Genomic DNA, 25,962 nt, shown 5'->3' with positions numbered 1-25,962 from the left:
CACACATATATATATATATATATATTTATTGAATACTCTAAAGCATGGGCTTTATGATGGAGCTAGGGTTGGAAAACAATTGGAATATATATATTTAATAGTATTTAAAAATTACGGTAAAAATGTAGAAATAATAAGGGTAATGACATGACTGTTGATGTGGCATAATTGAAGCGTAGCAACATTAAATGCTACGTTTCAGCTTTTAGATATATAATGATATATATAATAGGTATTTCGACCAAATGGAACAATTATTACCATGCATACAAATAAAAATTGTGTAGTTGTGGTCAATAAGCATGGGCTTTATGATGGAGATAGGGTTGGAAAACAATTGGAATATATATTTAATAGTATTTAAAAATTATGGTAAAAATGTAGAAATAAGAAAGGTAATGACATAACTACTGATGTGGCTTAACTGAAGCGTAGAAACATTAAATACTACGTTTCAGTTTTTAGATAAATATAAATATAGATATAGATTGATTTTTTTGACCATATGGAGCAGTTATTACCATGCATACAAAAAAAAATTGTGTAGTTGTGGTTAATAAGCTAGTAAAGCACATTATCACTTTATAGTAGTATCTTAAATGGACAAAGTGACCCTTAAATTCCAGGCCCCATTGGCACACCAGTCATTGGAATCCATGACTCCCCCTGGATAAAATTACTAATTGTAAAAGGACTAGCTTCCTGAGGATTTTTAAGCACATGAAAACCAAGCCATTGCACCCTCCCTTTAGTAGAGGCACCAACACCTGTGTTCATATACTCCCCATAGAATAGTGTAGAAAGTGCAAAGTCTCCTAGCCATTCTATCCACCCCTTTGGATCAATTAGACCATCTAGGTCTGTTTTCATATACACAGTCCTAGAATATCTTTTCCATGGCCTACCCAAGTAAGTTCTAAATGAATTTTTGACACCAACAAAATCAGGTGCTGGCCTAACCCGTGAACCTTGAATTGAAATTCCTGAATTTTCATTTGGATCATCTCTACCTTGTGCTGTAATGATGTTGGCTTGGTGGTCCATTGGCCTCCTGACAAAGATGTCACAGTTTTGGAAGACTACTGAGGCATCACCGAATATGAAATCGATTGTGCCATATATGTGACAATCGCGATAAAATTGCCTTAGGGAGTGCACTAAAAGAGTGTCTTGGTACCCTTTGAAGCTGCATCGATAGAACACAGCATGGTCTGACATCACCCTTAGGGCCACTGCTTGCTGCTTTTGGGGACCTGCTGTGTTCTCAAATGTCATGTCCCTTGCCCAGAAACCATCCCCCCATACACCTGTTCAATGCAAATATGATTTGGTAAAACACAAAATTGTTATAATATTCAGATATAAGTGACATGATAAGTTGAAAAATGATGGGTGAATAAATCATTATTGGGAACCTATTGGCTAAATGAAAATAGTTATACTGTAAACATATATTACTTATATTGTTTCATTGAAGGTAAGTAGTGTTACATCAACGACATATTAACTCATTCTCAAAAAAAGAAAAAAAAAACATATTAACTAAAAGAGATTAAATTCTATATTCTCAAAAAAAAAAAAAAAAAACATATTAACTAAATGAGATTAAATTCTATAAGGATATGGTGTAAAATGCCACATCATCATATTACATATCAAAGAATAGGTACAACCACAGTCAATCAATTCTAATACACATTTGAAAATCAAACATTTTTTTTTTTTTTTGAGAAAGATTTGAAAATCAAACTTAACTGTGAGTTTTATTGAGATGTTATTATGTGAGGCAGGATTATGTATTGAGTTTTAAGTAAAAAACTGATGTGACAATCTTTTATTGGATGCTGTAAAACATGAGTTTTACACCAAATCCTTATCAAGTTTGGACTCTAAATAAATTACTAATAACTTTTTTTGTTTTGGATTTATAAGCTATTGCATAAATCTATTGCTTATATGATAAAATGTATAATATCCATAACATTAATAAAATTTTCTCATAATTTCTTTTTGAAAGAAAATTTTCCTTTACTATGCTATTAATCGATGTTTAATATTATTCATTTTTTCTTTTTAATTTGGTATTACATTTCCAAATGAAATATTACAGAGTCAACATTATTTAATATTTTTCAGTTATTATTCTCACCGGATTTATATCTTAACTTTTTTTTTTTTTTTGGAGCATTGCATCCGATTTTAGCATTAGAGAAATGTTCTTGGTACTGTTTAAGGCAAAATTTATCCTCACCCTAGTCCTTCGTATCAGCATAAAAACATTTATAAATATTAAGGGTGTGTTTGGGTACCACTTATTACTGAAAATGAAAAACTATAAATACTGTAACAAAATAAATTTTAAATATGTGAATAGTGTTGTAGAACCCAGTTTTGAAGTTATTTTTGCTTAAGAAAGTACTTGCAGGTCCCGTAAATAGTACACAGAACCCACTAAAAAACATGAGATGCAGCTGAAAAGTGCTATTTAGCACTATCCAAACATACACTAACTAGCTAAGGGCTTGTTTGGTAAGAGATTTATAGTAATATTGTTTAAGTGTTGTGAAAATACATGTATATGAAAAAGTATTGTGAAAATATGTGTTCTTTTGTTTAAACGACGAAAACTGTTATTCAAACAACATTACTAAACATGCTCTAAATGACATTTTCTTTTATCATTCTTACCAAATGTAGCTGAGTTAAAAGTGGTAAAACCACCTGGGACATTTCGGTTGCCAGTGACAATTGTTTTGTCCATGCCATCACCTACCAACATGACATTCTTCATGTTCCTTTCAATTTCCACATTCTCATTGTAAACTCCAGATTTCACATAGATTATCACTCTTTGGGATCGAATGCGACTCATTCTGGAAAGAGCAGCAACTGCATCGTTGATTGTTCTGTGAGTGCCAGACCCATCTTTTGCCACTATGAAATTGGCCTTTGAAGTTGCTGGATTCCATGATAATAAATTGCCCCCATTTTGGTCCATTTTTTGTCCATTTGGCTTTCCTAGAAAAACAAAATTGAAAGAATATTTAAGTTCAATCTTACAAAAACCTTATTCAGAAAGAAAGAGAAACACAGCTGGTATTTTGTTTTTGTGTACGTGCCCATACCATAATTTTTTGGGTTTATGACCTGCCCAATGGGCTGTGCAGATGGACTGGTCTCCATGTCTGTTTTTCATGTATGGGTTTTTCTTCTAAATGATGCAGATGGCTCCAGCCCATCTGTAGTCCCCCCCCCCTTTTTTTTTTTTTTTTTTTTTTTTTTTCATAAAAAGAATACTGGGCTAGTGGTTGTATATGTGGTAAATGAATCAGGTAAGTTTGAGGCTAGAGACTAAGGGAGTGTTTGATACATGTACTTAAAAATTGAAAACACGTGTTTGAAAACATGTGTAAAAATACAAGTAGATGAAAAAATGTGTAATATTGTTTAGAAATTGAAAAGATATGTTTGAGTAGGTGTACTAAACGCCCCCTAATAATCAGAATTTTAATAGGCTAGTAAATGATTTAATATTTAAAAAAAAGAAAGAAAAGAAAACAAATGAATTAATTGATAAAAAAAATTACAGTGGCAATACCACCAAAAAAAAAAAAAAAAAAAAAAACCATTAAGGAAGAATAGAATATGAAGAAGTCAAAATATTAAAATTACTAAGAGACTTGTAGTCCAGCATCATAGTTTATTTGTTTGTTTGTTTTTTTTTTTTAATAAAAGAAAAAGATAAATTAGGGTTCAAATCCCTCTCCGATACTTATAAGTAATAATTGGATTAAAAAAAATACCATTAATATTTGTGTGAAATGCTTAATCGCTATATAAGTTTAGATAGGATGGAGACATTTGAACTATTAATCTTCGTTTCATGAGACGTGATCCGCCAACAGTTATAATATCCTAAGTTTTTCTTTTATAATTTTATTCAGAATTAGTTCAGATTCACATTGAGTTTATCATTTTTCATATCCACCCCAATAACCCAAGTTACTCATTTTTTTTGGCCATTAGGTTACTCGTATTTAATAATGATACTTCCAAGTGCAACATGTAATCGGAAAGAACAATGTTTTTTTTTTTTTTTTTGGAAAACTGGAAAGAACAATGTTAAATGTATTACACATTTTTTATATATAAAATTTACCAACATATGCATAATGAATGTGATTAATAGACTTTAACATCGTAATAAATAAACATTTGAATTGTTTTTGACGATTGAAGATACGAGTTGTTAAGTCTTACATGGTAAAATTTATCATATCCCTAACGTCACTCAATGTTAATCATGTTTTTTAAACCTTCAATTTAAAATATTACATACCACAAGGTGAGACAAACGGAGCAACTATATATGGTTATATACCGCTTACCCTTTGTCTTGCCCACACTCTTCCCATACAAAGCAAGAGCTTCACTCAATAACATGGTCAAATTTTTTACCACTTCATGAGCCTCAGCAAAACCCTTCTCACCCAACCCATCCAAGCAACTCCTATAGTTCGCCGAAACACCACTTAGCCACGTACGAGCATCATCATGTGTGTAACTCTCATCGGAGAATAACCGAGCAAGCCGGGACTCACTCTCATCGTAGAGCTTAGCACAGTCACTAAGAGACATACCAACATGATTATTCCAATCTTGGCTAGATTTATGTAATGCCACAAAGGCTTGGACCCAATTTCTAGCTTGCAAAACTTGGGTATGAGCCATTTGTACCACCTCCAACTCTTGGAGGCAAGAGATAGTGGTAACCATGGCTAAGAGGAGAAGAAAGGTAGTGACACAAATAGACATATTTTTTGTTCTATGAAGAGTGATAAAAATGCATGGGCTTAGTTTGAGCTGTCTTAGTTTTTATAGATAGGTGAGTGAAGCATGAAAACACATGGATCATTGTTGCATACAAGTGTCATGAGTAAGGGTGATAGACTGAGTATGTGGAGGTCCCTTGAAAGCATGAAACTATGGATAAGCGGTGCTATGTAGCAACAAAAAAAGGGGATGATCTAATAAAATCGAATAATGTTCAAATTTCTTCTTATTATTTTCAAACTTTCTCTTAATAAAATAATAAGAGGACCGGATCTTTGATCCATATAGAACAATTTCTAAATCATATTTCTATTGTAAATAAAGTAACTAAATTTGTTTTTATAGCGATCAAAGAATGATATATTAAACATTCTTTCTGTCTATTGAAAAAAAAAAAAAAAAAAAAAAAAAAAAAAAAAAAAAAAAACACACACACTACGCTAGTAGTCTTTGAACCAAAATGAAATACATCCCTCATACACAAGAGGTAAATACAGGGTGGATTAGTCATATTTACCTAACAAAATGATTTAGGCCTACATAGGGTCTGTTTGGATTGAACTTATTTTGCTGAAACTGAAAACTGAAAATACTGTAGCAAAATAATTTTTAAATGTGTGAATAGTGCTGTGGGACCCATTTTTAATGAAAAAATTGATAAAAAGTGGAGTTTGTGGGATCCGTGAACAGTGCACGAGAGCACTGTTCATAGAAGACCGGTCAACAATTGTGGGTTGAACCAAAATAAAAGAAAAAAAAGAAAAGAGAAAACGCAACATTGAAAACGCAGACTTAAGATAATCCAAATCCAAACTCCCTCATAATGACTTTTACCTTTAAAGAATTCATTTCATTGTTGCTATGTAATCATGCAATTTTTGAAATTCATAGGTTCATAATTTCATATTCATTGTCTAAGAGCTTATATTTTATTGCTATGTACTCTTATACAATAGATATATTAAGTACATGCTATATATACCTCTTCTTTCAAAGTCTGAAATAGTTCAACAACAAATAATAGTTAGCGTGACATGGTTTTTTCATTAACTTATAGTGGTACATTGTTTTTCATTTTCAATGATATATAACTAGCTAGTACGTAGTTAGAGTTGATTTTTGGATTAAAAAAATATGGAGAAACGTATTAGAGATGCACTAAATTTTCAAAGTATATATTCGTTAAAAAAAAGAATTGTTAAATAATATTTTGATCACATGTCAAATGTGTAAACAATATGTATTAAACTATGAGATGAGAAGCTAAAAAAAAAAAAGAATTGTTAAATAATATTTTGGTCACATGTCACATGTGCAAACAATATGTAATAAACTATGAGATGAGAACTTTCTCAAAAAAAAAAAAAAAAAAAAAAAAAACTATGAGATGAGAAGCTAAAGCACGGTTAAGAATATTGTATTCCTGTGTGGTCTGCCTCTTATGGGAGAGAATCTAAGTTCTTCTCTCACTTAGGGTCCGTTTGGATATAGTTGAAAACTGAAAATATTGTAACAAAATAATTTTTAAATATGTGAATAATACTATAAGATCCATCTTTAATGAAAAAGTTGCTGAAAAGTTGTAGAAAGTCAACATTCACAGCTAAAAAAAAAAAAACTGAAAATGCAAACGCAAAATGCAAATCATCCGGATCCAAATGCCAACTTATTGTGATTTAGGGAGAGGGAAAAAAAGTTTACTAGTCATTGAAAACAATACTAAAGCCCTGTAGAACATTGAGGTCCAATTTCATGTTGATGCGGCAGGTGGCTTAGCATTAAGAGATTTGGGCAACAAGACTTCAGTCTTAGGTTTATTGAGTGTCTCTCCTTACCAGGTTTATTGATGTCTCTCCTTACTAGTGAACGTGTTGATACTCATCTCTTTTTTTATTGTCCTGGAGATATAAGGGTCGCCTCATTATCCTATGCATTTTTTCTTTCTAAAAAAAAAAAAGAAAAAGAAAAAAAAAAAAGACAACAACAACAACAATGTTCCCTCTTTAATGTATGGAAAAAAAAGGACAAAATAGAGGGTTTTCAATCAATATTCAGAACCTACTTTCATTTAAAACTTCTCTTGGAGTCATGGAAAAACAATGATACCAATGGCAGCAGAAGTATGTATAGTTGGGTGATTATTAAGAAACAACGTGTTTAGAAAAGAGTAAGCTCAGGGTGATTTGGCAATAGGTTGTAGCTTGTGTACGTGTTTGGTTTCCATCACTAAAATTACATTGCAATGAATAAATTTTGGCATATAAGTTGGGATCCGGAAAGTTAGACAAGACACGGTTTCGAGAAGCCTTGATGGAGTAGGAGCTTGGAGGGCTTAGGTACATTGAGTAGATTAGGCTTGGAGGGTCTCTTACTATTCGTGTATTCCAACTAATTGTTTAGTGGATCGATTTAACGCTTGGAGGGCGGCGGAGAGGTTTTTCACCAAGTTCTTTGGTTTCCTCTTCGATAACACATCGCCGTATTATCTTGTGTTTGCATCTTTCTTCCCTTACTCTTGTGCTTTACTTTTATTGTTTGTTATTCATGTTTATGCACTAAAGTAGTTATCAGTTTATTGCGCTTCATTTACTCTTGTTCCGCACTTAGATAAGTTAGTGTAAAAGCAATTTAGCCGTAATTTTAAATTGGGGGGTCTCAACAAGCTCTTGTGTTTTCACACATAATCAAGCTTTCATTGTTGCTAATGATGATGATGATGATGATGATGATATGGAGGAGTTAATATATTATTTTAATGTGTAGTAAGTATTATTTTAATATATAAAAGTGAAGGATAAAACATCTGATGAATGAGATATTGTAAAATGATGTGGTAAAATAATAAAGTAAGCTTTTGGTGTGTCAAAATGATATTTTTTATTAAACAACTAATGAGAATGCTCTTATTTTATTAATTTTAAAATTCAAGTCTCATATTGTGTCCTAATCAACTTGAAATTTGATATCTACGGCTCACTAATAGATAATTAATACTTTATTAATTAGTTTTTTTATTAAAAAAATATAAATAAAAAATACTGATGTGAAAAATTGTAGAGAGAGCAGAAGTTTCGGTTATATATATATATATATATATATATAGAGGCTAGTATAAGGAAATACTATATTTAAATTTGCTTAGGATATGATATATTTATTATTTGTCTTGTGAAACTTATGATATGAAAAAATATATATGAAATATAGATTTTTACATTTAATTAGATTATTTTAATTAAATACTCTGTTTATACTAATTTAATATATTTAGTTATGCAAAAAAAAGAGTTCCATAAAAAAAATAGTTATACAAAAAAAATATATATTTAGTTATATTTAAATAATTATTAAATTAATTATAACGTCATCATGATTCGATCTTGGTCTAACATTAAAAACCTTAAATTTTTTTTTTTTTTTTTTTTACGTTAATTGAACCGTTCAAATATGAAAACCATGCAAAATTTATGAATTTATTTTACTGTAGACATTACTGTTGACACTCACTCGGTTGACTGGAGTAACTGGACCGGTAGCGGTAGACTGGTAGGTAGCTATGTGATAAAGAAACTTTGTATGTATTTGTATAACTCATCATCTTTATACAATTACCCTAATTTGTCCTTTCTTTTTTTGGTAAACCTAATTTGTCCTTTCAAAAAAGGAAATTACCCTAGTTTGTGTTGATTGAGGCGAGAGAAAATGGCGAAACACTCGAGGCGTATGAGACGTGTCGACCAGCTTTCTCGACGCTCCGGGTAACAGTTTTTTGATACTGTTTTCTCTGTGATCGTATTTGCTAGTTTTCTGTGCTTTCTCTGTTTTTGCTATTTTTTTTTTTAAATTAAAAAAAAGAGAGTATCAAAATTGGCACAATTAAAGAACATTGAAGGCTAAGTCAGAGGTGCAAGGTACCTCTGACATATCTTAAGACATGTTTAGTAGCTTCTTAGTGAATGGTAGTAGGAATAGTATTAGTGGTAGTATTTGGGTGTGAGGTGGAAAGTGTATGTAATGGAGGAGCTAGCAGTAACAGGTAAGGCCGCAGATGCAGTGATTGGTAAGTCAGATGCAGGTGCAAATGCAGATGTAGGTGGAGTGATAGGTGATGCAGATGCAGGAGAAATAAGTGCAGATTTGGAAGAGCCTAGTATGGAAGGTTAATTGCTGGAGTGAAGATATAGCAGATTTGACGACCAAAGAGGTGTAGAGAAATGAGAAAGACAGATTCGGTTTTTGTTTGGTGGAAGCAGTGAGACTAGGAAAAGGGAATTTAGACTCATTAAAGTAGACATGTCTAGAAGTTATAGCTTCTTAGATACTCTATCTAAGCAGATATAACCCTCGAAACCACTTGGATAACCAAGAAAGATGCATCAGTGGTTCTTTGGTCCAACTTGGGATTGGTATATTGTCTAAGAAAGAGATAGCAGGCTGAACCAGAAATCTTAAGTTGGGACAGATCAGGTGTTTGATGATAAAGTTTGGACCAAGGTGAATGGAAATTTAAGACTGAGGTAGGTAGGAGATTGATAAGGAAAGTGGCTGTCAATACATCAAATGGCCAACAAACAGAAGGCATGCAGGCTTGAGAAAAAAGAGTAAAAGTTGTCTCAATGAGATGTCTATGCTTTCTTTCTACTAGCCCATTCTGTTGTGGAGTGTAGGGACATGACATTTAATGAATGATGCCATTAGAGGATGGAAAAGTCTCAAAAGCTTTGGAAGTGTATTCACCTCCTCCATCAGACCTTAAAGCTTTAATTTTAGATGAGAATTGAGTTTCAACCATAGCTTTAAACTGAACAAACTTGGCATGAACTTTAGATTTATGAACAAGCAGATATATCCAAGTGAACCTAGTGAAATGGTCTACAAATAGAAAATAGTATGATCTTTGAAAAAGATGGAGATTGAAGCAAACAATGCTATTACAGTATTGATCAACGAGAAAGTGTAGGAGAAAGGAAGAAATATCAAAGAGAAAAATACTGAGGAAGAAAAAATAGAGAGCTCCAAAGAGAGAAAAATTTGTAACTGAATTTTCTTCTTTCCTGATTATCATAGATTACACACACTTTGATTTATATAGTTTCATACACTCACGCCGATACACTGATATATGTATAATAACATAATTAAAACTCTGTAACCTCTAAAACAGAATTTCCAGAATTCCTGCGTGCACAGTTGTATCCATAACATCCTATAAAAAAAAAATGTTGTATCCATAACAAACTTTTGGAAAGCTAATGGCTACTGCCGAAACAACACCGTTTGATGCTCTTTACTTGGCAATCAGTCACTAACCTAAACGATGACATTTAGATTAGTGTTAATACGTGTGTTATTTCTGTATCTTGGTTTTGGCATGTGGGTCCTGATCTGATGCTAGCTAGCATGATGTTGTTTGGACCCTCTGCTTCATCTTCTTTAATAGGTACTGGTTTCCCTTTCTTTTCTTTTCTTTTTATAAAAATTTTATGACGAGAATTGATTTTCAGATGTATGCATGCAATACACTGTGGCTTCTCTGTTTGACTGTTTAAATGGATGGGATATTCTGTTTTAACAAGTTTTCTTTGGTTTTTTTTTTTTTTTTTTTTTTTTTTTTTTTTTTTTTTTTTAATTTCACTCAGGTCAAGTGAAAATTCATCATCTGGTTCTAATATGAATATCCACCCCCGGCCTTCATCGAAAGTGCAGCCTGCACGTCTTACTAAGCGAAAATTGAATGATGGACAACCATCCAGGCATTCCCTTGCTTCTTCAGATGCCAGCCATATTGGCTATGCTTGTAGAGCAGATTCTCTTCAAGCCTTAGCAGAAGAGTGGGTTGATAAAATCTCTTTAACGGATGACGATCTCCAAAAAATGATAAATAAACTTAAAGTTATACTCACTGGTACGAGTAACGGCCACCCATCTAAAATAATTTGCAGATGCCAAGACTGCTTCAAGCTGATTTGTCAGATAATCGAGTCATATTTCAAAGCCTGTGACAATACGCCAGCAATAAGGGATTTTGATCTTTCAAATAGGAACTTAAGCGATAATCCACAGGATGATCTCTCATGGATACGTGAGGCTATCACAATCCTGACGAAGAATGGTACTAAATCAATAACAGCCAAAAATTCATTTGAGATTCTCCAAGGTACATACACTTCATTGTAGTTTTGAAAGCCTTTTCCTGGGTTTATTTCTCATCTCTATTTTGGGGGTGTTTGCATTTGAATTTGAACTTATTGTTTTGGGGGGATTCTGACATGTGTAATTGTGTATGTCTCTAAATGAAGAGCTTTACATGAATGCAACTAAGAGCGTGGAAAATGGGGAAGGCGGAAAGCTGATAGCCCCACAAGAGGTAAGCAATCAAATTGCTGAAGTGGGCAGGAAGATGGAAAGGGTAAATAATTAGTTGATCACATACTTTCTTGTTCTGTAATTCACTTTAATAACAAATAAAATTTTCTCTGCAGGACATGCACTGTTCTTCTGAAGGACATGCCCAAGTCCAACCCTCGGAACAGCTTCCACCCCTTGTCGATGCTGGTGGTGCACAAACAGAGGATGGTACTAGAAATGAAGTCCCATCAAGTAAGCCCGTCATTTAGGATTTATTGCTTTACTCGGTTTTGTCTAAGAAATTGCTTGAGCATATGCTTTTTTTTTTTTTTTTTTTTTTTGTGCAGGTCCAAACTCTTTGTTTCCTAACTTTCCTTCCATTCCAGAAAATCTTTCGGTCTGGCCCAACCTAGTCCTTCCTAATTTATCTTTCCATGGAACTTATTCTTCTTCAAACAATACAACCGGAGCAACTTCTCTGTTTCCTAACTTTCCTTCCATTCCAGAAAATCTTTCGGTCTGGCCCAACCTAGACCTTCCTAATTTACCTTTCCATGGAACTTATTCTTCTTCACACAATACAACCGGAGCAACTTCTCCTGATCAAGAACAGATCCTAGATGATTTCTTCCGTACTCACCCCACTGTCGAAGTTCACATCAAGGGTTTACCTGAGAGTTTACAGCAAACCCTTTTTGAACGCATGGCCACCTTGCTATACCACCTGAAGTTTGTTAGGGCGAGGGACTTTGATGAAGCAGCAAGGGCTCAAGTTCAAGAGGCCTGGAATGACCTGACTGGTGCCGGGTGCGAACTTCAGGATTTGGAGCCTGCGGTGAATCAAGCTCTTACTGCAGAGGCGACAAGAAGGAAGAGGGAGGAACTTACAGCGACCATCCAAGCCTGCCGAGATCAGCTGGACACCCTCCCACTCCAGAACCCCGATGACCCGTTTCTTCCGCTTTAAAGAAAAACTACCATAGATCATTTGCAAAAGACTAAAGTGACACATATCAGAGATCATGAGCATGGCACATGACTTGTTTGGAGGTTCAAGCCTTTTGGTACTTGCGTTTAAAAACTGAAAATTGTTGTTTAATATTTTTTGTAGAAACATGTGTGGGTAAAAAAATATATGGAAATACGTAAAATATTGTTTAAAAACTGAAAATTGTTGTTTAATATTTTTTGTAAAAACATGTGTGGGTGAAAAAATGTATGGAAATACGTGAAATATTGTTTAAAAACTGAAAATTGTTGTTTGGAAACACTCACCAAACACCCCCTAATTATCGGATTTTTTTTTTTTCAAAATAACCTCATTTTTCTAATGATTTTATTAGACAGCGCCATTTGAAAACTATTTAGAGAACTAACATCTTGAATATGAGAAATCGAGTTTCTAAAGTTGTTGTAAGGAGCGTATTTCTTTAAAAGTTTTGTGTGGTACACTTATTTTATGGGATTTATATGTTTTATTATTATTTAAGATATGAGTGATTTATGAGGTTAATAAGTCCTTGCATGGGACTGAGAAATTGAGTATGTGAGAAATTGAGTATGTGAGAAATTGAGTATATTTCTAAAGTTGTTTTATATATATATATATATATATATATCTATCTTCTATTTGCTCCATGTATAAATCTAATATATAATTCCATATATACTATAGTAGAACTTGTCCACATGGACCACACTATGAAACATATTAATATTGCATGATTTGAAATGAAGATATCCTTCTAAATTTTAATATACAAGATTCTTTTTCTTTTGGCATAGATTTCACCAACATTTTAATAACCCTCAGAATATTTCTTTTGACCAAAGAGTGTATAGATCGAAATCTTATTTCCAAAATTAATAAAAAGCAAACATGATTCGTAAATTTCTCTTAATTTATTTCAAAATGTTACCAGAACACATTTGTGCTTGTTTTGTCCGTCCAGTTTTTTTTTTCTTATTTAATTTTTGTACAGATTTTTAAACTTCATTTCTTATATATAGATGTAAAAATACTTTTATCCTGATCCAACTTATTCTTAAACAAAATAAGTCAATAATAATTACCTATATTAATTCTGAGAGTTTGTTTAGACCCCTTACACAGATTGTTTAACCTAATATATTAGCCAAGTGATTACTTAGAGTATATTTCAGATCTAAGTTAAAACAAATAAATCATATCATGCAAAGATGCGGAAAAATAAATAACACCACGATATGATTACTCAGGAAAACCAATAAAACTAACCCGTTTCAAAGTAAAATCTTGGGGAGAATTTAACCTAACTATTCTCAAGGTAAACCAAATCCACTATAAGAGAATTGAAGTTTTTACAAAAGATTTAACCCTAAATCTAATGCAATCTCACGTAGTAACTTACTGACACGATCACATGCAAGCTCTAAATCTACAGACTCCTTCTCTTCTTGGATTAACTGTAACACCCCGACCCAATTTTTATAATTAAACTATATGTTTAAGTGGTTAAGTATTATTAGTATTTTAAGCCACTTACTTGCAAAAATTAATATAAAAGTATTTAATAAATATATTATTTTATAATGTCATTGAATAAGAATTTTAAAGATTATAAACAATTGAAATGACTATTTGTATTATAAATATATATTTAGCATGTACAAAACTATATTAGGTGGTTAAGTTGTGAGATATATATATATATATATATATGCAAAGTGATATTATCTTTGTAGAAAAGTAAGTGTGAATGCAATGAATTATTTTGGTAGAAAAGTAAGTGTGAATGCAAAGATTATATATATATATATATATATATAAGTGTGAATGCAAGAAAATTTGGAAGAGTGGGTGTGATATTTGTTTTTCCCTAGCCATACACGTACCCCACCCCTAAAGTCAATTTGACTTATGTTTATTTTGCTGCATCTGAAGTCCAGCAGCTCACTTTCCTCTTTCTCTACTCCTTTCTCCCCTTTCTTTGTTCTTCTTTCCTCTTCCCTTCTTACACGGCAACATCTCTCTTCCTTTCTCACCAAAAATTCTAGTTTCTTTAAAGAAGGAATTAAACAATTAGCCTTAAGGTTTCATCTTCCAAGTGTGTGGGTAAGTAATTAAACCTCATCTGATTTTGTGTATTTGGATAGTATAATTGTTTGCTTACTTTCCCTCTTTGTTCTCTACTCTGATTTTGGAAGCTGAATTGGTGATGCTGTTTTAGTTACTGGAAATATTGATGATATTTGGTCTATTGAATGCTTATTAGGGTATTTTAATATGTATATTATAGGTATAAAAATACTCAAATTAAATTAAGACCTATTGTTATTTGTTGATGATTTTGTAAGATTATGTACTGGAGCTGTCTCTGTGACAGATTTGATGCTTACTACAAGAAAATTATGTATTAAATTGTATATAGTGAATTTGAATGCTAGGGATAATTCCTTTGAAACCTAAGACACTTGTGGTTGTTATTGAATTGGTCTCACAGCATTTGGACGAACATAAAAATAATGGTTTAATTTATAAGTTGCATGAATTTCTGACAGGACAGATTTGAGTATGCCGTCTTGCGTGATTTTTAGTAAATCATGGGTTTATGATTTGACTCCGAAATTTTTATGGTTTATACTGGACATACAGGGGAGTAGTTATATAAAATTTCATGACAATTGGATGTGTTTGAGCATCCCGTTTGTATTTTACAAATGGAGCCTATGCTGCTGGAATAGAACAGTGAATAGTAAGGGACATGCCTAACTTTGTGGATTTAATTATCAAGTTAGGGTGAATGTTTTGAGCTATAATTTAATATGCTTGTCTTTTAGTATGTCTCGATCATAGATTAATTTTGTATAACTTGTTTTGAGGCTTATTACTCAAAGGAAGGGGTTCTAAACCATGAGACGGTTGTATGTATGAAGCTGTTTTGCCTGACGTGTTGTATGCTATCATATGAATGTATATAGTTACATGATCATGCTTAAAAGATTTTATATTTATGCATACATTATTGCCCTGACCTTAAAGCACCTTTTGAAACAAAGTTGGCTCTTTTAGAGATATGGGATTAATATAAGAATGTTGGTTTCTCTAGGATTTTGTACTTGTTGTTAATGAATGTATTTTGTTTGTGGGAACCTCGTTGAGGTGGGATTAGGACTTCCTTGATTCTAAGAGATAGGCTTTGAGATGAATGTGAAGTTTATGATAAGGAATTATGGATAGTAATAAGTTTTGAATTATGGTTTAGGTGTTATCAGTATCCAAATCTGAGCTCCTTCGACTTTAGGCTCTCGGTTCCTCTGCTTTCAGGTAAGGCATAAGTTATATGAGCATTTGGTAAGTCATGAGGTTATTTTAAAGTATGTTATGCATTAAAATGTTTTTGATTAGAGATATGGCATGTAATCATTATTCTGACAATGATATGTTCGTGAGCTTTCGAAAAACTTATGTATATGATTTAAGCATATTGATGCTATCATTGATTCCACGAACATGATGTTTAATGAAAAGAATGGAAATGCTATTATTATGAAATGTTATGCAAAATAAGAAATTTCAGTATGATGTAAAGTATGAAATGTTTTCGGGTTATGTCCTCTGATAATTTGAACTCAGCCAGTAGGGGTTAATTATTGACTTTCCATGGAAATATGTTATCTGTTTGGCCATTTAAAGTAGAGGAAATGGGGCTGCCCGTAACTCTAGGCCATTTAAAGTAGAGGAAATGGGGTTGCCCGTAACTCTAATCTGACTAAGGCCTTCTCCCCAATGTGTACGGACGGTGGGGAGGAACAAAACCTGGAGGAGATGTGCCATCAGGCCTCTCAAAGGGGACAATATCATGCACATGAGGTTTTCCAAATGTGATGAGGCCTTCTCTGTACAGCTTATCAGACATGGACTAACCAATATGTTATGAACAGCTATGTTATGTTATTAATCATGAGAGAATTATTTTGTTTAAATGCATTGTGAAAAGTGAAAGCTCTCATGGCAAGAAGAAGTTTCTAATGAAAAGAAAAGCTGTTCATTAAAGATAAAAGTTTCTGAAGTTCTGTTACGCTATAAAAGTAAAGTTTCTGATAAAAGTACAAGTTTATGTTTAAAAGTATCAGATATCTGTTTTTATGAAACGTTAAGTTTTCTGATCATGAAAGTTATAGTATTCTATGAGAAGAGGTTTATAAAGAAAGGTTTTCTTATTGGATCAAGATGTTTCTAGTTTAATACAAAGTTGCCGAAAAATTGATTTACGTTAAAATGATTATTTTGTAATGAGAATGTATGTGGTGACTTTGTAGAAAATGATAGAAGTTTAATCCGAAAGGTTTTGGTAATATCAAGCTGATAAGAAAAGGGAGAACAATTATTTTCCTATGAAAAGCGTATAAGTTATTATTCTGAATAGTATAAAATACTATGCATGGAAAGCTGTTCTCCTATTTGATTATGCATAGAATGAAATGATTTGATTTACATGCATCCTTATTGAATTCTCATATATCTTACCTTTACTGAGCTGTGTAGCTCACCCCTTCCACTCTTTCAGTTAGCAGGTTTTATTTTGGAGCAGAGGGAGCCTTAGTCGAGTTTTGAAAGGAGTTGGTTTTAGTTTGATATGTATAGATCCTAAATTAGCATTCTGACGTTTAGCTTTATAGTTATTGTGTATCTTAGGATCAAATGAAAGTTGTGTATACCTTAAAGTATCAAGCTATGTATTATGTAAAAGTGTGGAAATTAAATGATTGGTGGATTATGTTATTCTTTGGAGTACAATGTAGATGCTCTGAATGTCAAGTCAAAGGTTATATAATTTAAGTAGAGAAACAAGGATTGAAAAGAAAAGGAAAGCTTTCGGTAAAAGTTTTGTAAAAGTTAAGTTGGTTCTTGTTAATATCAGATTTAGACTTGATATTAGCATGCCGGTCATGGTCACAAATCCGGGTATCGGGTTTGGGGCGTGACATTAACAGCAACACAAGCACACCCTTGCTTAGGGCTATCCACGGACCACGGGTTGGGTCGGGTTAGTTTTGGATCCAACCCTGACTTGACCCGCCGGCGTAGGGTGGAGGCGCGGAGAAACCTAAATCCGATCGTCGAAAAAATTGGTTGAGTTAGTTTCGAGTGAAGGTGAGCGTTGGTTGGGTCTGATCGGCTGTCAGAATAAAAAAAAAGGCATTGAAATTTGAAAAAAGTATCGCGGGAATTTGGAAAAGTCGCCGGAATCTAGAAAAACTCATCGGAATCTGCATTTTTTGGCTGAAAATGGCTGGGATTTGGCCGAATCTGGCTTAATCCCACCAGATCTAGCCGGATCTAGTTGAGATCTCCCCATATCTGGTCGAGATTTCGCCGGATCTAGCTTGTTTTTGCAGATTTGGCGGGATTTTTTTTATAGCTCCAGTCGAGTTCGGATTGCTTTGGTTTTGGAGATGCAAACCCGCCACTCGACTTGCCAGTGTCGGTTTTTGAGAATGGAAACCTGCTGCCGACTGACTAGACCTTCAATTCGGGCTGAAATCGGGTCGGTGTCGGGTGGTTTGGCCGGGTTGTCAGGCGCCAGTCAGGTCTGGACAGCCCTACCCTTGCTTATGACTTTGAGACTCCACTCAAAGGTTTCAGATCACATTCACTTGTTGATCTTGATGCAGCAACTAGTTCTACCAAATCTTGAATGCAGTTTAAGCTCCGATAGAATCTTGTGTAGTTAGAAAGTACAGAACTTCTCAAATCTCACAAAGAGTAACACACAAGTCTTCTAAAAAGTCTTCAAAACATATCTAGGGTTTTCTTTTTATATGTAGAGAAGTTTAAGTGAAGCCCTAAACATTTTTATAGTGATTGGACTGAAATAACCTTCTGCAGAAAAACCCTATCTGTGATTTTCGATCGGTCGGGTCTATTTCTTGATCGGTTGAGAATGACAGAACTTGAATTCTCTTTTCTACAATTAGCTGGACTTTACAATCTTGAAAGACACTTATTTAAGCACACTCTAAACATTTAGACTAGACTAGTTTTGCTCTTGGTTTGCCAACACATTACAACCATGATTCTAAACATTTAATCTAAAACTTTAGAACCTAACAAATTCAACACTTACACTATAAATGTCAATGATTTGATTAAACTTGGGTTTGTTCACAACGGATTATATTAGGTTGGGCTCAAGTAAATTAAGCTACTTCGACCAATATGTATTTTTGGGTTCATGCAGATCCTAGAAAAACCAAAGTATTGTTCAAAATAAAGATCTTTTGCCCATCTTGCAATTCACTGCTAGTTTTTTTTTTTTTTTTTTTGCTAGTTAGTACTAAAAGTTTTACACTTGATATTTTCTTGGTGGTGACATTATTTTATAAGGTAAAATACGTGCACACTTCTTGTAATTTAATGTAGATTTATTTATTTATTTATTTACATATATTCTCGGTGTTTTAAATTTTCTAATCACGTATAGGCAGAATAGTATTTAATTTTATGTAAATTTTTTATTGATATGTGTCGGGGATGTTTTTGCGACAAGGGCCGAAAATGCAAAAAGGGCCCAAATCTCCCCTTGGGTTCTTTAGAAGTGTTTATTTGTGAAGAATCAAGCCCAAAATTCACAATGTATAGAAAACAAAGGCTAATGGTGCTTTGACAAGAGAGAGTCAAAATGCTAATAACAAAAGTGCAGAAAAAGCATAAAAACATTACAGGTTTGAAACTTCGACACTTCTGTACCCACACTTCCACTCCTAAGGTTCAGAATCGTGAGAATGTTGACTGGCTGAATGGGATTTTACTCTGAAGTTTCAGGTATATGGGTAGAACGTGGTTCATTCCTTTTTTGAGCTGAAGAGAAAGTTTTATATAAAGTTTGGGGTGTTGCTAATGACTGCTTTTTGAGTAGTGGAAGAGGCTTTTATCCCCCATAATACTAATTTGGTGTTTTGGCTTGGGTTGCGTATAGGGAAGAGTTTATCATGCTTTTAGCATGATTTTGGAAATAAAGTGGCTGACTCTATTAGCTATTGTTTCCTTGTCATTGTGGGCTTTTGATAGCTGCATTTGGTGGCTACAATAAGCTAGCTAATTAGTTTAGGATCAGCTGTGTTTTGGTGTGAAAAATGGAGCTGGGCTAAAAATTAGTGGTACAGTCACCCAGGGTATAAAAGCTCTTTTGAGGTGGAAATTTTGGGTACAAGATCTCCTCCATGAGCCTGAGGTGCTACCAGTGTCCCTTACCCACTTGGTAGCACACATGGATTGGGTTCATGCAAAAGGTCTGAAAGGAACCGACTCATATCCTCCAAACCACACTTCCTCAATTTCTCCCATATATTGCATTGGCTTGAGCCATGCTTAAAAGAATAAAAAATAATATAATACATGAATTGGGCCCATAATGAGGTCGGGCTCGATTGAGTTGGGCTTATAGATAATGTGTCGCGAAAATGGGTATCAACAATGTGTAAAATACATGTATTTTGAGAATATGTTGACACACAGTATCTAATCTAATTTAATCTAATCTAATCTAATACTATATATAATAGCAGAAGCTTTTAAGGTGGTTCTGCCATGTTAGGAAAAATGACCCCTTTAAATTCTGCCACGTTTACAATTTATTCTTTAAAATACCGTACGGTGCGTTTGGAGAGTCATTGTCTTCATAAAAACACAAACCCAAACGATGTATTCCCAATTAAAAGTCAAACTCACTCTAACTTCAGTTTCTCTTCTTATGAATACTCTTAACACCGACGCTTGCGATACAGAGAAGGAGACAGAGTTCGTACCCGCCACCGTCCGTTCCATTGCCAGAATTATACCACTCAAAAACCGGCGCCGGTAACCTAAAGGTGCACACAGGAATTGAGATACGGACATAGAGAGAACTACCACCGGTAAGTTTTTCTTTTTCTCATTCTTTCTTAGATCTGGGTATGGGTATGAAATATGATTTAGGTTTTGAGATTTCTGTTTCTTCTCTGCAACAAAGTGCAAACTTACCCACTTAGATTTCTGCCACCAAGTCAGTTTAGAGTCACAAGAGAACGATCGTTACATCGTTTGAAGATTCTTTTAATAACCGTTTGGAATAAGCTGATACAAAAGGAGAGAGGATGATAGAGAGACGATAAGTCTGAATAATCAATTCTGTCATAACCGTTAGGGCCTTCACCCATAAGTTATGTTTTTAATTTTACAAATTGGGGCTTTTTTTGGGAAAATCATTTGGGCATTATTTATGATTCGGGTATTTTGGTTTGATCAGTTATGATTTAGGTTTTTCGGTTAGGAGTAGTTTTTTTAAATTTATGTAAATAGACGGGTTAGATTTGGTTTTGGTTAAGAGATTTTGTTTAGAAAAAAAAGTATTTTACCAGGAACTCTCGATATCAGACCATTCTTTCTTGGTAATTTTCAACTAATCTCTTACCCTATTGTCTTCAATTAGGTTTGCTGTCAATTTAGGGATTTGAAATCAAGGACACAACCTAGAAGATCTAATTCTAAATGATTTGTTATTAGGAATTTTTAGTTTCTGGGTTTTGTATCAAATTCTAACTGAATTGTTATTAGGAATTTTCAGTTTCTGGATTTTGTTACTTTGCTTTCATGAATTTTAGTTTCATATTTTGTTTTGTTTTGTGACTTGCTATCTGGATCATTAAAGAAGAAGAAGGATTATTATATAAGAAGAGAAAGCCAGTGGAGCATACACAGGTCAAGAAGGGAGAAGGTTTTTATGGTGATTGGCTTTTTGATTGGTATAACATGGGTTGATTTTTTGTTTTTTACAGATCAATTTTTTCCCTTCCGTTTTTCAATTCCCCTCAAACTATTTGAAGATTTCCCCTTAATTCTGATTTTGGTTTTGGTTTTAGTTGAGTGGAACCATGAAGGCAAGCGGATATAGAAGATGTCCATGAGACCAAATGTAAGAGAGAGTTTGAGAGACAAACAGCATGGCAAGCATTGGAGATTTGTTGCCCATCCAAAGAGATTCACTGTAAGTCATTATTTTAGGTATAGTCTAAAATTTAAATCCACTCTATGTTTGGTTTCCCATAAGCACAAAAGTTCAGAAAAAGAAAAGTTAAAGTTTCTTTTTGTTTTTTCTTTCCCCTACACACCAACGCTAGAATGAATATGGTTGCTTGGAGTTTAAAGTATTTGTTTTGATTTTTAATTTTTTTGGGTATAGCTGAATTTAATTTTGATTTTGCCCTTTATTTTATTTTTTGGGTGGAAATTGTAATTGGATTAATGTTGATGAGTTTGCATACATAATTGCGGATGATAACAAACATTATGGCATGACATGGGTTGTTTATTGCATACTGTTGTAAAAGAAAAATCTATTTCACTGATCAATGTACAAAGAGAGAGTCTGTAATGCAATGAGAGAGAAATTTGATGGCCCTGCCACTGCCTTCTCGGTCTTCTGCCACTGTCATACTTTCAGAACCATTACCGGTAATTTTGTTCTATCTACTTATTTTTAAGTTAGGTGACAAATATGATATAGGAATTAATTTTGTTAGAGTTGCTTCTGTTTTTCATATTTGTGTCTAATTTAGTTTTGTTTTGGGTATGTCGGTTAAATTATTAATATCTTCTGTAACAAAAACTGAAATGACTTTTCAATTTGTAACATTTGGCTTGATCTGCAACAGAAAACTCCTTTTAGCCTATTTTTCCCCGAAACCAAACACCCAAAAACCTTGAACCAAAGAGAGCCATAATAGGAACAACTGGTCATGAGTCACAACCACAACCCATCCAAGCATCTACAATGACAAGAATAGAAGGTATGATAATAAATGATTTTGTTCTTTTGATTAAATCTATAGAGCCCAAAAGTTTAATGTTTTCACCTTACATTACACTTTGTATTAATGAGCATCCTGCTTAATCCTAGATTTACAAGTTGAATGATGTCACTTCTCATTAGATGGGGAGTCCATATGCTTATAGGTGGGCTTGGTAGGAAGCCAAGAAGGTGAGCAGCTAGGTGGATTAAAATTGTTTCTTTTTGAAACATTGTTCAATGCTGTAGACAGTGAGGAATGCATACTTTAATGCTGCTATAGTCAAAAGATTTAAAAAAAAAAAACCATAATTCTTCTTTAGTTGAATTATTTTTAATTAGCCTTCTCTTATTATGATTTCCTGGGTATGTCATGTTTGTGTATTTTTAAAGCCATGTTAAATGTTGTATGCACAGAATTGATGTTTGAAGTGTAGTTATTGGAAATGGTTGCTGCACTTTTAGTTCTTTTAATAGTGATGATCTATGTGTTTGGTTTGATTGAACAGGAATGGCCAAAGAAAATTATGTAGTTTCTTTTCCAAAAATTGTTGAAACATAGTGATGTGGGTACTTTTGGAATAATTACTAGCAAAAATGTTTTCTCTATGTCATGCAACCATGTCGTTAATACAATTTTTTTTTTTTTTAAATTTCTTATAAAATCTTCATGAATAGTCTTTCAGTGGATTTTGTGTATATATATATATATATTATATAGTCCAGTATTAACAAATTTGTTTTAATTTTTTATTTTGGTAGTTAACTTGGGACTGTTTTCAATTGACAAGTAGAACATTAACAAATTTGTTATTTGTTCTTTATGAAATGTATACATGTTAATTGTGATATTTATGTTGCAGAAGCTTACTTTATTTGCTGCAAATGACTAAAGCTGTTATATTGTAAAACTTAAAATGATTTCTCTTTTGGCCGAAATTGTTAAATTACCTACAGATTATAATATATGCCAAATATAATTGGCCAATATAGTTTGCTTCTGTATTTGTTAATTTTTTTTTAATGCTTAAATGATCAAAGATTGTAATACATTACAAATTATTGAAGGAGGCATTAATTTTCACTCAGACATTTTTTAGGTCTATTGCCATTCTACAACACTACCTTAAAGTATGAATAAAGGTAATCCTTCGCCAAGCCAATTGTGGGATTTATTACTTATCCTACCATGTGCACCAAACGTGCTAAACTTTGTTATTTTGCATTTGATATCAGAAATGTGCTTGAAACGTATTTTTTTGGCTTTGGATTATTTAAAAGATATCTAACTTAAATCTATCTTAATATATAGAGATAAAAGCAGAAGCCTTTCCCTGCAATTAAGGCCATTGCAACATGTAGGAAGCATTTGGCAAGGGAAAGTGCTCACTTGGTTTTAAACAAAGCTCTCTCTCAATGCAAGGTGATTTTTTATTTTTTATTTTGGCTTTCTTTGTTTTTTGATTTTTTTTTTTATATAAATTTTTAGAAGAAAAACCAAAATCTTGCGATAACTATGATTTATGTTTGGCAGTTTAGGTATTTGCTTTGTTTTGATTTAGGCTTTTTGGTCAAATTTCTATCTCCCTCTCTCTATGCTTTACCATTAGAATTTCTCTGCCTTTCTCATTTTTTTTCTTTGTATAAAGTTTATTTACGGTTATGGGCTCCCTTTCTATGTTTTTTTTTTTTTTTTTAATATATAAAGAGTGGATTTGTGGGTTTTAATGATTAGGAGTGTAGATACTGAAAAATTATAGACAATAGAAATAGTATTTGGAGAAGATAAAGTATTCAAAGAGGATGATCAACATTGCTATGCTGAAACTTGGGAATATGGTGTTGCAGAGAAGAAACAGAACAAAGAACCCTCCCACCACTGACCTGCCAGAACTGCAAACAGTAAGTTTTCCTCTTTATTTTTCAATTTGTGCATTAAATATTATCTTCTTTTTTCTATAATAGTTGGATTGGTTTGGATGTATATCATTGGGTTATTTGTGGCTTTGATTAAGGTTTTTGCATTATGATGGTGGTGTTTAGGTTAAAACACATAGGAATGGAATTAAAGTCGGTGACGTGACTAGCATAAGAAGCAGGTACACTCTGCACCACTTAGCGGTGGCGCATCCCAAGTGGAAACTGCATCACATCTCTTTGACTCACCAAACCCTCCCTTCATCAAAGCCCCGCTGACTGCAATGCTTAATAGAAAACATTTTTAGCTAGAAGTCCAGTATTTCTTCTTTTCTTGGTTTGGATGGAATTGGATTTTTTTGGTAGTTATGGTTGTGACTCCTATTTTGGTAGTTAACTTGGGACTGTTTTCAATTGACATGTAGAACAGTAACAAATTTGTTATTTGTTCTTTGTGAGATGTATACATGTTGATTGTGATTTTTATATTGCAGAAGCCATTAAGAGTAGGAAAGAATCCTTAAAATTGCTTCTAATATTGTTGCATTTGGATGATTTAAAAGTTATATAGGCATGGCTTTATGCATAAACTTGTGATTTTTTTGCTGCTTTTGCATGTTTGAGCTTTTGACATCTGATTTTTTGAGTGAAGATAATGGGATTTTTCTCCTCAGTCTATATGTGTGTTTAATTGTAATATATGTGTTCCAATTTTGGTATTATTCAATTCTAATATATGGGCGTTGCATTGTGTTAATCTTATAGGAGTCTAACACTAATCATCTTGAATGCCATTTGAATTTTTGGTACATGTTAGTCTATTGGTTAAATATTTTCGTATTTTTAGCTTCTATTGAGAGATGATGTCTTTAGGAAATGTCTTTGAAATTCCTATACACAATCTATCTTTTTCTGAGTTAATTATTTTTTAAAGATGATGCTTATTCCTAAATCAGTTTATGATTCTTGATGTGCAGAGTATTTACAAATAGAATGTGCTATATATATATATATATATATATATGTTATTCCAAATGCTTGCTGAACATTGAATTTACATTTTAAATTAGTTTAGTCTTGGTTCCATGAGCATTCAACATTACAGGCATTCTTTTTTTGCTTATACCCAAAATTTTGTACATGCATGTGTTTGCTGCACCCATACCCAGTTAGTGACAAATATATTGAATGATTTGTGTTAATAATAATCCTTTGAAGTTTATAGAGTGCATCATAGTGCACCATTCTCTAATTTATGTTGATGTTACTTTGTTAGGTCTTAATTGCTATTAAGAGCCAGAGAGTATGAGAGTAGTTGAGAAACTGCCAGAGACAAATAAGGAAATGGCTATAAATGAAGTTAAGAAGAGGGCAAAAATTGTCAATATCCTTATGCACCAAGAAATTTATGGAAAAGGATTGCACTAAAAAGATCAAGTTGATGTACATGGCTTAGGAAAGGGATCAGGTAGCTGCAGATTTCTCTATGAGATTTCATAAATGTAACTTTGATTTAGTGCTACTGTCTTTTATTTTTTTATAGGGCAGTACAATGATTGGAATTGATAAAACTCTATAATATAACTTTTACAAGAGTTTTAGTTTTTTATTTTTTTCCTACCCTAAGATATATCTTTTGTCCAGTCTTTGTATTCTTGAAATTAATTGTCCTTTGTGTGGTTTAAATTGGATTGTTATAGTAAGAATCCTATAATCGTGACAAACATAGTTTGTATAATTGAGGTTCTTTGTATTTTCCTTATTCAGTATGTCTTCATTGACCATATTTAATGCATAAGCAAACCTTCAATTTTAAGGGAGTTTCTCATTTAAAATAATAATAATAATAATAATAATAATAATAAATATAAGAGGGAAGGTTTTTTTTTTTCTTTAAAAAAATCAGTATACTTCTTTTAATTGTCTATGGAATTATCATAATATTTTTATGATATCATGATAATGTTTGATTGGCTAATGGAGTTCGCTACTAATAGAATTTTATTATGATTTTACATATTTTTCTGTGAATAATAAAAAAAATTTGCCCACGCAT

General features: G+C 32.9%; 2 protein-coding genes and 1 long non-coding RNA gene across 17 annotated transcripts; 2 read left to right on the top strand and 1 right to left on the bottom strand.

The window, feature by feature from the left end:
* Nucleotides 1-615: 615 nt before the first annotated feature.
* On the bottom strand, nucleotides 616-4,776 carry LOC115983463 (probable pectinesterase/pectinesterase inhibitor 36). The gene is made up of 3 exons (XM_031106138.1): nucleotides 4,389-4,776; nucleotides 2,689-3,018; nucleotides 616-1,307 (listed from the first exon to the last, which is right to left on the bottom strand). Exons 1-3 carry the CDS (start codon nucleotides 4,774-4,776, stop codon nucleotides 616-618), a joined length of 1,410 nt encoding a protein of 469 aa, XP_030961998.1.
* Nucleotides 4,777-10,697: 5,921 nt separating this feature from the next.
* Nucleotides 10,698-12,298, top strand: LOC115983247. Of its 2 annotated transcripts, none has more exons than XM_031105885.1 (4): nucleotides 10,698-10,990; nucleotides 11,133-11,200; nucleotides 11,316-11,433; nucleotides 11,529-12,298. In XM_031105885.1, exons 1-4 carry the CDS (start codon nucleotides 10,708-10,710, stop codon nucleotides 12,146-12,148), a joined length of 1,089 nt encoding a protein of 362 aa, XP_030961745.1. In that variant the 5' UTR covers nucleotides 10,698-10,707; the 3' UTR covers nucleotides 12,149-12,298. The 2 variants fall into 2 exon arrangements, with proteins under 2 accessions (XP_030961745.1, XP_030961744.1); XM_031105884.1 differs by having other exon boundaries at nucleotides 11,133-11,242.
* A 1,704-nt stretch (nucleotides 12,299-14,002) lies between these two features.
* LOC115985482 lies at nucleotides 14,003-25,536 on the top strand. Of its 14 annotated transcripts, none has more exons than XR_004090579.1 (9): nucleotides 14,003-14,275; nucleotides 15,426-15,487; nucleotides 19,951-20,079; nucleotides 20,853-20,946; nucleotides 21,064-21,188; nucleotides 21,856-23,412; nucleotides 23,725-23,891; nucleotides 24,033-24,088; nucleotides 25,183-25,536. It is a non-coding gene; the product is annotated as an uncharacterized LOC115985482 (long non-coding RNA). The 14 variants fall into 14 exon arrangements; XR_004090577.1 differs by lacking the exon at nucleotides 25,183-25,536 and having other exon boundaries at nucleotides 21,856-23,132; nucleotides 23,302-23,412; nucleotides 24,033-25,176; XR_004090582.1 differs by lacking the exon at nucleotides 25,183-25,536 and having other exon boundaries at nucleotides 14,006-14,275; nucleotides 23,090-23,132; nucleotides 23,302-23,412; nucleotides 24,033-25,176.
* The last annotated feature ends 426 nt before the right edge of the window (nucleotides 25,537-25,962 follow it).

The sequence above is a fragment of the Quercus lobata genome, chromosome 4, assembly GCF_001633185.2.
Source record: "Quercus lobata isolate SW786 chromosome 4, ValleyOak3.0 Primary Assembly, whole genome shotgun sequence".
In the NCBI taxonomy this organism is placed as follows: Eukaryota; Viridiplantae; Streptophyta; class Magnoliopsida; order Fagales; family Fagaceae; genus Quercus; species Quercus lobata.
This window is presented reverse-complemented; position numbering and strand designations above follow the sequence as displayed.